The sequence below is a fragment of the Pararge aegeria genome, chromosome 9 (assembly GCF_905163445.1).
Source record: "Pararge aegeria chromosome 9, ilParAegt1.1, whole genome shotgun sequence".
Taxonomy (NCBI): Eukaryota; Metazoa; Arthropoda; class Insecta; order Lepidoptera; family Nymphalidae; genus Pararge; species Pararge aegeria.
Window position 1 is genome coordinate 14,331,958 of NC_053188.1, and position 13,217 is coordinate 14,345,174.

Sequence of the window (13,217 nt, forward strand, 5' to 3'; positions counted from 1 at the left end):
TTTGCCCTTCTTTCGCTTCCCTATTGTCCATAAGGAACAAACAATTAAGATTCAAGGACAAAACAATTAAGGACATATTCGAAGAAAGGTGCCAACCTTTTGCTTCTTTCGTTCCAAAATTCTAATCCGATGCAGAAATTAAAAAAGTATAATGACGATCTAGCGAAACAAAAACATTATAATATATTCGTTAGTTCTTTTTAAACCCTTTAGTTGTTTTGTTCAATGGAAATTCTAATAGAATGATATTGTCAGGTTTCAAAAATGTATCAAACTCGGGTACATTCTCGAAAACTGGCAATATTAAGGTATCGACATCATATATATCACACAAAATACAGAAATACCGATACATCGATAATTTTTCTTCAAGCCTATTATCTATCTATGAAATATCATTACGTAGGTAGTATCTTAACAATCTGTGCAAACTGTACAAAAAATCAATATTTTGCAAAGTTGAAATAGGTACGAAAATTCAAAGACGTATTTTCCAAAAATATGGTTCAGTTTCACAATTTTGGTATTTAAGTGTTTACATCGTAATCAATTGAGTGTAAAATCCTTGTAATACCTACAAAACGTTTACTGCATTGCATGTGTATAATATTGTTTTTTTTATATTCCGATTTCCGTGTGTTTACTCCTATTGATGATACCTTAAATTCTCTGGACTTTCCTCCTTCTCCGTTCTTGGAGGAGTACTGATAAGTGTTCTGAGTTCTGGAGCCACTCGATATCTGGGTTTTTGTTAATGGATTTGAAGTTCTACCTGTGAGTTCTACCCGGTTTATCACGTTTATTGAAGCGATTTGGAGGTACAAAATGTATTAAGTATCTGTTACTACACATTGAAGTGTGAATAAACAAGAAAAAACAATGAAATACATTACAAAACTACTCCATGCTATCAACAACTGCTTAATACCAAAATTATCTAAAAGTTATTTTGAATGTACTACTCATGTAGAGTTTGATGTCCGCAATGATAATTTAGACAAGAACTTTGAACAACTAATGCAGTGTCTCAAAGATCTAACTTTGGAGAACAATGATGAAGCTCCAACCATAATATCATCACTCTACATTTTGTACCAGGAGCTCAAATGTGATGGTCCATGGAATAATGATAAGACCAATGAGTACTCAAAAAAACTGAACATTACTTTTGAGGTGTTGGCCGCTGTTTCCCTGGAGCGTGTTATTCAAAAAAGTACATTCAATGTACAAGAAATATTTGATAAATGCTTAGAAGAGCTAAACTGTAAATTAACATCTGATGATTTTAAGAAATATCCAGGCCTTATCGAAGTTTATTGCAATCTATTAGCAGATGTGACGGTAACTAGTTAATCCACAATACCAGCTTCATGTTATTAAAATGTTAACATAAAAAAATTCAACACAAAGCTTCTGAGGGGACGTTGAGCTAACAAGTTTGTGGTTGGGTGTTTAGCTCTCAAATTGAAATCTGTGATAGAAGGCCTAGTTATCATTATCAGACCATTAAAGACTCAAATTTTCCACATTGGAAACCTAAAAGCCTATGTAACTTCCTCTCTTAAAAAATTACAGGTTTTTACTAACAACAAAAAATGCAATGCCTAAATAAGTAATACCTACTCTAAGGAGATTCCTAGACATACCTCACCTGTTCACCAATTGTTTTCACCTAAGTGTTGGGGAAATGTATTTTTTCTATAGACTTAACCTAAATCTTTAGGCATTCAATTTAGGCAATGCCTTGGTTTAGTGAAAAAGGGCATTAGAGTAATCATGTTATCTCTAATGTTGAAACCGTTTATTCACTACTTTTGGACAAAATGCACTGCATGCCTGAATGTCTGAATGAGGGTTCTGTATGTTCTTAATTCTGTGAAAAAGACTTAAGGCAGTAACCTAAGTCAAAGTCAAATAGACTTTTGATGCGTAGGTTGAATAAAAATGTGTACATGGTAGTGAGATGATGGCAATAACTGCATTCGGAAACATTAAACTAAAGTTACGAGCTATGCTAACAGATGAACCCTATTGTCCATCCTCTTGATTAGTTTAACTCAAACCCAATTACTTCTGCACTAAAAATAGATGCAACTGACAAATGACAATACATAATCACTATAAATCTATTAACACCCTATCTATTGCCCTCTACAGGTTAAGGGTCTGGAAAGAAAAAAGTGTAGCCTTTACTCAACCAAACTAGCCAAGTGCAGATTGGTCGACTTTACACACTTCTGAGAACATTATGGAGAACTGTACAGCGTGCCAGTAATATTAAATTGCTAAAACGCACATAACTAGTTTATTGTCAGAGTTGTGACTGGGTCCCAACTAGGCTTAGCGTACTTTCACCGTCTCTCTATCCTATACCTCACAAAGAAAAATTTTAATAATTACTTCAAAGGAGTGTGTCAAAAGGCCAATTTTAATTTTGATCCAAACACACTATTGATTTGCTTTAAAAAGTTGACTAAAATCTTTTCAAATCCTTCAGGAGTACAATGTCAAACTGAAACCGGAAAAAATATTTCCAATGTTGCTGCTATTAATTGATGATTATATACTTATAAATAAAATGAAAGGATTGGTGTGTTGCATGAAGACTCTGGGATGTATGGTGGGTATTTTTTTTTTCACTAATTAGGTGCTTACAACATTACGATAATATTTTTCTTATCATAACTGGGCATAGGTGATCTCTCACGTAAGACAAGAATTTGATCATATAGCCCCCCAAGCTACTTCAATGCAATTATTATTACAAGATAATAAAATAAAACAAGAATATGTTGGTTATTACGGTTTGTGACCATAAAAACAGCACTATACAAAATAACAACAGAACTTACATGTACAAGTTATACCTTCTTCTGGTCCTGGGCCTGTCTCCATACTTGGTTCGCCTGAAGCATTTTATTGTTGTCTGTGTATTTTATTTACTTAAGAGTTAAACTTATTCTTAGATAAAAGTGTCCTTGTTATTATTATAAAACGGATGTGCAAATGAGAGCACAACATAGGCTGTTTTTAATAAATCTATTCTTTAATGGTGCAGGTTATATTTCTAAATCCACTTCAAGTTAGCTCTTAACTGCAAACTAACCTGGTAGTAAGTTTTAGTGCAAATTAGATTTAAATGCATAGTCTTTCTTTTTGACTTCCAGTAGGAAAAGTTTCTTTGCCTGAGCTTAAAATAATGCAATGTCTATACCTTTCTATTTTTTTTGTTATATAATCCGTGCAAACTGTGTGTGTGTTTTCCGGGATACAAAGTATCTTATCCAGGATGCAAGCGATCGCATATTATGAAAATTAAGCTTAATTTGGTATACTCCGCGAAAAGCAGGAGAATCTGTGTGGTGTAATTTATAATTTCTTTAATTCTTATACTCCACACCGAACAGGTCTTCGGCAATGTATCCTCTACGCACGTTTCGCCCCGAAACCGGAGCATCCTCAGAAGGAAAAACCCAAACAAGTTTATTGGCCCGACCCGGGGATAGAACCTTATTATTCCCAGTCAAACCTGGTAACCACTACCAAGACAGTTAACACGTTGGCGCAACTGCTCGATTTGCCACCCGTACTGTCCATTGTCCATTGACCTTAACTATCCAAAACCACTCCACTTTAGTAGTGCTTCTCAAATAGGCGTTTAGTAACTTCATTCCATTTAGCAGTTGACAGTAGTCATGTTATCTGTAATGTTCAAAACGTTTACCATACAATGGGGAAATTGGAAAAGTGCGCGGGCCATTTTCACTGTTTTTGGGCACATGCAATAATTGCTGAATGAGACTTCTGTATGTTCTTAATTCTGTGAAAAAGACTTACGGCAGTAACCTAAGTCAAAGTCAAATACATATCTTATTTCAAATAGGCCCAAAGAAAGGGACTTTTGATGCGTACGTTGGATAAAAAATGTGTAGATGATGGCGATAACTGCATTCGGAAACATTTAATTAAAGCTACGAGGGTTTCAAACGTGGCCGTCTTAGCAGAAGCCCACAATAATCTTAGCCGGGTGTTCTGTTTTATCACCGTCTCAAATTGTCATTTAAAACTTTAAAAAACAACCTGGTTAAAGCAATCATTCAGACCTAAGCTTATAATATAAATAGGTACTACTATTTTAAAGTTTGTTTGTACTGAATAGACTCTGAAAGTAACGGACCGATTTTAACTATTTCTTTGCCAAAAGTAAGCTAACCTATCACGAAATAATAGAATCTTAAAAAAAAATCTCTATAAAATTCATAACTTGGCGCGCGCTGAGAAAACTATGGGTGATATATAAAAACTATGTACTACATGATTAAAGTACTCATTATTGCCTACAAAAAAGCCTACGAAGTTATACCTATCTAAATATCATAGAGTCTCAATACCAGCTTTTGTGTTTTAATATTTTACTACTATTTATTTTACTGACTCCAGTTAACATTGCTTACCCAGCGCAAGACTTATTTTGCTACTGCAACTGCCACACATCCTCAAATAAACTGCTCCTATGGGTTGCTTTAAAAACGAAAACAAACGCGGACGAAGTCGCGGCCAACAGCTAGTCCTTAATACAACTTCTAGACATTTTCTATAAGCTTAAGTATAATACAAAATTTGAAATTTTTAAGAGATGTAATCCGAATTACATTCATCATTTTTACTTAGAATTACATACTGAATATTGTGAAATAAACTTATTTCCACCTAACATTTCTATTTACAGAAAAAACAAGACTTTGATGGAGGGAATTATTATGAAGTGCTTTATAGAAGCCTCAAGAGAGTGTTTTTAGAGAAAGATCTCAATATCACAGGATCAACACATATATGTCTTATAGAATTGTGTAACCTATTTCCAGATTATATAAAGGTAAGGTAATATTCATCATAATCGTCGTCATAAGTTCAAACTTCAAAATTCATTTATTTCAAGTAGGCCTAGTTTATAAGCACTTTTGAAACATGAAATCAGTCTGTTTGTGACAACCATATTGAAGATAAAAGACCGACACCTGAATATTACCTACGCTACGCGTCACGAACCTTATAAAGTGACAGAAGTACCACTTCAGACAGACAGTCAGATTTTACTTATGCACATGGTGTTAGGGCTGTATCGGTTTTGTTTTAGTGAAAACTATGGCAATGGTTTACTCAAAAACTATTAAATTATAAATAAATATAGTACGACAATACACACATGGTCATCCATCTAGCGCCAAAGTAAGCGTAGCTTATATTATGGGTATTAAGATGCCTGATAAATATTTTTATGAATAATATACAGATAAACACCCAGACACTGAAAAACATTCATGTTCATCACACAAACATGTCCCAGCTGTGGGAATCGAACCCACGGCCATGGACTCAGAAAGCAGGGTCGCTGCCCACTGCGCCAGTCGGCCGTCTTAGCGTTTCGGTTTCTCAGATAAGTCTCAGAGACAGTAAATCTCTAAATAATGTACCTGTAAAGCCTCTGAATTATATTATACTATTACTATATTATATTATATCGGTTTTCATTTACAAGTTGTATTAATAATGATTATAATAGTATTCATATTTCAGTATGACAAAATGGATAATATGTATTCTGGGATCCTACAACAGCTTAGTATTGAATCAAACATATACAGGAGAGCTGAATGCTTGAAATTCGCAAGATATTTACTAAGAACGCACGGAATTAACTGCCTTAGTAGGGGCAGTTTGAGAACTATTATATGTGACTGCTTGGAACTGTGCACAAACGATACAGTCGCCAATGTTATTTTGATGGACACTTTAGCGGTAAGATTTAATTTTGTATGTCATGTCATGTCTTGTATTTTCCCAGATTCAGGGAATAAACGTATCCCGGCGATAGGGTCTTACAGGGTAATAACAAAAAAAAAGCTGGCTAAATTTTAATCTAAGATTTTCGTGGTTTATCAACATTTCTTAAAAAAAGTACAACATACCACGCTATTTTTGGCTATGTCGATATTTCGACCCAGTTGCATGGATCGTGGTCACGACGGGACCGCTTGGTAAATAGTATAGTAGTGTCATCATCATCATATCAACCCATTTCCGGGCACAGGTCTGCCCCCACAATGAGAAGATATTAAGGCCGTAGTCCACCACGCTGGCTCAGTGCGGATTGGTGGACTTCACACAACATTGAGAACATTATGGAGAAGTCTCATGTGTGCAAGTTTGCTCGCGATTGAAGCAAGTGATATTTTAATTGCTTAAAACGCACATAACTTAGAAAAGTTAGAGGTGTGTGCTGGGATTCGAACTAACCCCCCGAAAGTGAAGTCGAAGTCCTACCCAGCAATATAGTACCTAGCTAATATAGTATATAAATATGTATAATAATATGTGGTTGTTTGGATCTGTGCTTATACAAAGTAGTTGTCTGTTTTTTTTTGATAAAACGTTAGTGCTGTGGTGGGTTTAAGCTTTTAATTTTATTGTTTTAAACCCACCATGTTGCTTCAAATCGGGTAAATGGTTTAATATTAAGTTAAAGTCATAATAACTGGGACTGAAGCCTAAACATGGCCTGAGTTGGTAATTACCTGTTACTCCGAGTTGGTACTGAGAATTTTTGTGATGAAGAAGACCAATACCTAACAATTTTTGACCCATCCTGGGAATCAAATCATGGACCTTATCAACAATTATTCATTGTAAAGTCAACATTTGAGGATACTCCGGTTTCGGAGCAAAACGTGCGTAAAGTTACATTAACGAAGATCTGTTTGGTATATTCCACATTTGAAGAAATTATAAATTACACCATACAGATTCTCCTGCTTTTCGCGGAGTACAGCAAATTAAGCTTAATTTTCATAATGGACTTTTGAATCTGTTCAGCCCATATTCCCACCCGTAGTCAGAGCAACGGTCAGCATTTAATTAAATGGTGTCAGCAGCTAGCACAACCTAATCCTAAGCACCTCAGATGTTGCATGTTTTCCATTTCCGCTTATATTATGTTGTAGACGCGGTCAATTTTACTTAAGTCACAGAGAAGCTGCAACCAAATTTAATCTAAAATACTTATCACCGCTTAGCTTCCAGCTCTTCGCGATTTTAGGAACCAAACAACGCGGTGGTGGGAATGTTGTGTAAAATAGCAAATTAAAAAGTCGTTTTGGAGTCTAGACATATTTGAACATCAGAGTAGAATGGATTTTATTATTATTGCGTTAAAGCTCTATTTGTCTATAATTTTTCAGCACGGATTTTTGCAAGAACGTTTGTTAAATAAAAATCGATTTTTATATTGACGGTATAGAGTTTGATACGCGAAACCGATTGCGAGCGTAGACGCAGACGAAGTCGCGAGGAACCGCTAGTTAAATAAATTTGCTTATTTCCAGGTCCTCGATGAATGGACTACACAATGCTGGTGTGTTTGGCAACTCTCTTCAGACCACAAAATAATTTCTACGCTATTGAAAGTTCTATACACCTGCAAGGAACAAAAGTTTGCTGCACACATTCAAAGGCTTATTATAATTCTCATTTGTCTGAATAATGAAAATGAAAGAAAACAACTTATGGCATGTTTAGATAAAGCTGATACTATTTGTAATGATACTTTCAAGACGCGGATATTTGAATTGAAATATTTATATTCGAAAATACAATTTTAATAAGTCATAAAAATGTAGAAAAAATATATATTTATTTGTATTTAACATATTTATAAGCCATAATATTATCAGTAATTAGTCTCAGTGTAAGCCTTGCATAAAAAGTTTCAAATTCACAGCACTTTTCTTTACCAAATCCTTTCATGATTTTACATTACTAATTTGGTTATAATTTTGTTGAATATCTAGAATTCATAATTTTATATTTCAACAATATAATGTTACTCATTTTTCATTTTATTCAAAATATCACAAACTTCAACAATAGTAGGTCGACTTTTTCTGTTGTGCTCTAAACACATTCTGGCCAAGTTGTAAACATCGTCAGCTTTTACCCAAATATTAACAGAACGATCCAGTAAAGGAGTAATGTCGTTGTTCACGGAATTCTCTTCGACATAATGCTTTATATTAAGATTTTCCCCGTTGTTTTCGACAATAGGTTTTAAACCTGTCAGTAATTCTAGAAGAACTATACCAAAACTGAATATATCAATTTTTTGTGTAATAGTGCCATGCAAGCCCTCCGGTGCCATGTATGCTGAGGTCCCCATGGGGTATGTAGTGACAAATGTGGAGTCGTATTGTTTTGCCAATCCAAAGTCACATAGCTGAAACAAATTGGGTAACATGAGCTTTGCTGGAAATAGGTTCCCTATTCCGAGTAACAGAGTATCAACCCATACTAAACTACCATTTCTTGGAACATGACATCAGACATTTGATAAATAATTAATGATTTTCTGTCTATTTTTGGCAGCGATCAGGCCATTGATGATGGGACCCGCCATGTATTCGGGGGTAAAAACCTTGGCGAGAGTGCGGTGAATATGCAAGTGAATCCATTGCTCTCACTTATAGGTCTATCGAGGGACACACAGAGTTTTTAGTGGGTGCAAGTCCCACATAACTACTCTGTTTCCCCCAACAGAGTGGTCTGTCTATCTGATGTTAAAATCTGGTTTGGAAAGCAGACTCTACATACTAAATATAGATTCTTGTTGAGATTGACTAAATGAGATTTTATAAAACAAGATACTGTAGCATAATTTCAAGTTTGATTTTTAGATTGTTTCTTTTGTAAAGTTTGACCTATACAATGTTATGTATAATATGAGAATTTACTATAAATTGAATCAAAACATGACTTATTTCATCATGTAATAATGACTTCTGTGCTGTATGTAAAATAAAGGCTAATTCGAACCTCTTAAGTTTGACACTCATCCAAGGCTAAACATATGTCTTAGTGGTTGATCAATGGTATCAACAAAATATGCTGAATCTAGTGAAAAAACTTAAAATATAATTTATAACAAATAGTAGAATTTTCTTTGCAATTAGCAGCAGTGCTTGCTATTTTCTTCAATAATATATACTTATCCTAACCAAGAAAAAATATAGGTATGCTTGCCTTATGTTGGCACCAACAGTATTTTTTTTTCTGTAGTATAACGACGGAGACAATTATTTTGATAGCAGATTTTTGGTCTAGGTAATAACTTAAATTATATTAAAATAAATATGATACATACCTTCGGAACACAATCTCTTGTCAATAATATATTAGCAGTTTTAACATCACCATGGACAAAATGTTTTGTAGAGTTTTGCGAATCTGATTCGCCAACTCCATTTAAAATAGTATTGCCTCCTTTATTTTGTAAAGGTTTGTCACTAGTATGTAAATATTTCAAGCCTTCAGCTGTCCCTATCATTATATTAATTCTTTGAATTTCATCTGAAATATGTTTGGCTTCAATGTTCTGCTGAAGAGAACCTCCATCAATATATTCACAAACAATGCAGGGAACTGGTCCATTCATAGAAAAACCCCATATTGGTACAATATTATTATGTCTGAACTGAGAGAGATATTTAACTTCTGCGTTAAATATTCGCATTGCTATTTCAGGTCTACGGTGTATTGCTAAGTGGCTGTGGGCTTTTTTAACAGCAAGCATTCCATATGTAGAATCTTTGCCTACAAAAACATCTCCAAAACCTCCACTCCCTATTCTGCCTTTTAGACCACATTTTGGATCCACAATTAGTGATTCTGAGAAGTTTCCTGTAATATCATCTAGTGTTCCATAGTCAAAATGAATCAAATTAGTATCTTGAAGTATTGCACTGTCTATTCCTGTAGAAATATTAATATTTGGAAAAGAGGTCTGATAGGTTTCAGGATAATGCATACCAATGTTTGCATTGCTTTGTGTGCTGATTGATTTCAAAGTCCTAGAGTCTGTTGAATCTATAGTCGGGGTAGTTGATTGTTGATGAGTACTTCTAGCATTTGCAAGCATAGCACTCAAGTCTGGTAAATTCATAGATTCTTCAGCTGGTTGAACTTTCGAAAATACTATAAGATCATCTGCTGATTTCATTTGAGCTGTTGTTTTGTTGCCAAAGGATTGGTGTACAGTTTCTGGTGGCATTTTATAAGTGGATGAATGGGAGAATTTTATCATATCACTAGCAGATTTCATCTGTCTCGTAGATCCGTTACACAGTGGGTTTGAGTTTGATTTCACAGCTGTGGTCATGTCATTAAGTCTTTGTTCTGCACTAACATCATTTAGAATTTCTGTCACATTCAAAGAAACAGGTTTACCTGGCCCATAATCTGGACGCACTGGTAAAGATTCTAGAAAAGAAAAATTAGAAGCATTATTAGGTCAGAACTTTGTTTGAAATCCCGCATAAACCTTACCTTTTTTAAGTTATGTGCATTTTGAGTAATTAAATACACTTGCTTTAACACTAAGAGTGTTATGTATGTTATATTCCAAGTTTAACTAAAAATATTGATTGTTTTTTAAATTCTATTCTCCATTCTGTTGAAAACAAATCTACTAAACTAATTTTGCAGTTCTAAACAATAATTAAGTTCTTTGTGGAAAAGGATGGCAATAGTTTTAAACCTATTATTTTAGTGTAGTTTCTCTCTCTCTATGGTTGTTCCTTCATCACTGAAGATCATGGTCCTGGTGAGATCTCAACTTTGCGATGGTAAACTGTCTCCATCAACTTAGTGTAGTTTTTAGTCAGTAACAAAGAAAGTTTAAATTGAATAATATATACCATTTAAAATCCTGGCAATTTCATCAGCAGCTCTAAATATTTGAGCTTTAACTAAAATTTCCTTCAAAATGCCAAGTGTGGGTCGTACCCGGCCTGATGTGCCCCACTCATCCATTAATATCTCCGAGCATTTTTGATTGGTTGATTTTGCATGCTCCTCTATCATTCTGAAAGTAAATCATCATATTATTACGAATTTAATATTTATGAACAATAAGCTCCTACATCCATGCGGACCCTTATTAAGGGTTTTCAAAAACCCATTGGAAACGGTCGGTTTTCCAGGTATAAAAGTAACCATCATCACTCTATCCTTTCAAATAACTCTATGCCAACAATCAGGTGCATTTATTACTTTGTTAAGGTGTGCATGAATGATAAAAAAACAAACCCACTTTCACATTTACAATATTAATAAGGAAAGAAGGGTTTTAGCATTAAGATAATTCCTATTCTATGTCATATTCAACAACCTAATTAATTTATTAAATGTAGCCTATAAGTTAATTCGGGTTATAAGCGATCACAGTTCCAAATTCCAGCCAAAATGGTTCAAAAAAGTAAAGAAATTACAAATCATGTAAAAATCTTTTTTTTTATTCTTCTACTAGTTAACCCTTGACTGCAATCTGGTGGTAACTGGTGATGCAGTGTAAGAGTGCAACTGGCTCACCTGTTAGGGCATACTCTAACAGGTGAGCCAGTCGGATCAGAATCAGAGCCAGAAGTTCCATAGAACTTCAACACTAATATTATTAAAAACAACCTTGTTATTCATAGTTCAAGTTCCTACTTACCGCACTTGCTCATTATTGTATTTCGGTTCAAAATCTTCACTATGTAGGTTTTTTGGTATAATAGACATTACTTTCTTCCAATCATTGTTAATCTCTAAGATATTAACAACTTTGCACAGTGCATCTGCAGGGAGCTTCCGAAGTTCAACGTTTTTGTACATGTTAATAAAATATTGCACTATTTCGAATACCTACGCCACAATCAAATGGATAAGCGAATAAGGAAAAACCTATCCATGAGTAGGACTACTTTATTGACCTTAGATAACTTTTAAAGCGGGTTTTCAGTAAAAACTTTTAACCATTAGTTCAGATTTTATCTAAAAAACTTGTAAAACCCAAAGGCCTATTGATATTTGTTTGTCGGACTCGTATCTAGGTATTTATCAAAGAGGTATTTATTTACTAGTTTGCACAGTTTTTTTTTTCTTCTGTCTTTACACAGATTAGCCAATGTCTTCTGCACGGATTACTGGTCTGTGCCTATTTGCTTTTTTTTTTTTAATTTATTGTACGGCCGTGGATTCAAGTCTTATTAAGTTAGGGAATTGGACTACTTTTAGCTATAGTCGTAAAAATGTAATAGGCCCGTTTTGACATTTGTCATCGCGACGTAACTAGTTATGGAACCATAAGACTCAGGACTCGATACTCACGATAAATCAATTCAAGTTTGTATCAGTACTTGATTGATATTATTAGTATTGTAAAGTGTTCGTTCGTTCAAAGTATTCCTTTAACTTCACAACCAATACGCGTGACTGGCTGTTGATTATACGTCCACTTTTCAACATGTTGAAACAGAGTTAGTACTATATAACAACAAACACAAAAATCGAGTCAAATCACTATGTTTAAATTAATGTCCAAAATAGAAGAGCCATAATTAACGCAATAGTAAACAATATATATCAAACTTAAACGAGCGCACAGTCAACTTTACAAGATGAGGAACGAAAAACTGCGCAGTGCGCGCGGGGACGCTTCAGTCATGTGCCGCTTGGTCAGATACATCATCTCAGACTCATTATTTAGAACCCATTTTGAGAACCAAGCTCATTATTTGCAGTAAAGATATCTACACAATATTTAATTTCGATATTCAGTAAAAAAATGGTTACAGCTCTAGTATAAAAAAAAAAAAGACTGAGAACGTAACTGTTTTCGGAACGTTTCGCAACAATTATAAATTGCATGCTACTATGAAGTAAGCGCAAAAAGAATACTCGCGATATATTCTTTCATATTATTTAACGTCCCAAAAAAATTTACGTGTTTTTTAAAACACTGTATGTAATTGATTTTTATTTTTTTGTTTCTTTCAGTTTCGTTCCAAGTTACATTCTATAGTCTTGCACAAATGTCAAAACGGGCCTATTACATTTTTCCGACTATAGTGTTTGTAAATTATATAATAATATTTCTTTATAATTTAATAGTGCTTAATGCACCAGAAACATACTTTAAAAATATTTTCACAATTCGCGGGACATACGTGTGTAAATAAAGTGATTTAATTTAATTTCATTCAGTAAGAGTAAAGTTCAATGTCATTCAATGGACAAATAACTAAGCAAATACTAAAATATATATAACACGTCGTGCGTGTTATTTTATATAGGTATTAGTAAAATTACTAATTCTACGTAAATTGATTCCACGAATCCATGAAGTA

At 34.1% G+C, this 13,217-nt stretch overlaps 2 protein-coding genes across 2 annotated transcripts; one reads left to right on the forward strand and one right to left on the reverse strand.

The window, feature by feature from the left end:
• The first annotated feature begins 394 nt into the window (after positions 1-394).
• On the forward strand, positions 395-7,774 carry LOC120626248. The gene is made up of 5 exons (XM_039893660.1): positions 395-1,341; positions 2,498-2,620; positions 4,730-4,876; positions 5,578-5,799; positions 7,383-7,774. The coding sequence occupies exons 1-5, from the start codon at positions 880-882 to the stop codon at positions 7,656-7,658; spliced, it is 1,230 nt and encodes a 409-aa protein (XP_039749594.1). The 5' UTR covers positions 395-879; the 3' UTR covers positions 7,659-7,774.
• Positions 7,672-11,997, reverse strand: LOC120626247 (interleukin-1 receptor-associated kinase 4-like). Its single transcript, XM_039893659.1, has 4 exons — positions 11,543-11,997; positions 10,746-10,912; positions 9,194-10,308; positions 7,672-8,269 (listed from the first exon to the last, which is right to left on the reverse strand). The coding sequence occupies exons 1-4, from the start codon at positions 11,701-11,703 to the stop codon at positions 7,880-7,882; spliced, it is 1,833 nt and encodes a 610-aa protein (XP_039749593.1). The 5' UTR covers positions 11,704-11,997; the 3' UTR covers positions 7,672-7,879.
• Positions 11,998-13,217: the final 1,220 nt, after the last annotated feature.

What these genes read in the sequence shown, in the direction of transcription:
- LOC120626248 (XM_039893660.1), top strand. Translation starts at nt 880, where the DNA reads ATGAAATACATTACAAAACTACTCCATGCTATCAACAACTGCTTAATA. An exon ending in ATCTATTAGCAGATGTGACG is followed by an intron (nt 1,342 to 2,497) that starts GTAACTAGTTAA and finishes CAAATCCTTCAG; the next exon opens with GAGTACAATGTCAAACTGAA. An exon ending in TGAAGACTCTGGGATGTATG is followed by an intron (nt 2,621 to 4,729) that starts GTGGGTATTTTT and finishes TTCTATTTACAG; the next exon opens with AAAAAACAAGACTTTGATGG.
- LOC120626247 (XM_039893659.1), bottom strand. Translation starts at nt 11,703, where the DNA reads ATGTACAAAAACGTTGAACTTCGGAAGCTCCCTGCAGATGCACTGTGC. An exon ending in AATTGCCAGGATTTTAAATG is followed by an intron (nt 10,309 to 10,745) that starts GTATATATTATT and finishes TTTCTTTTCTAG; the next exon opens with AATCTTTACCAGTGCGTCCA. An exon ending in CAAGAGATTGTGTTCCGAAG is followed by an intron (nt 8,270 to 9,193) that starts GTATGTATCATA and finishes AATTTGTTTCAG; the next exon opens with CTATGTGACTTTGGATTGGC.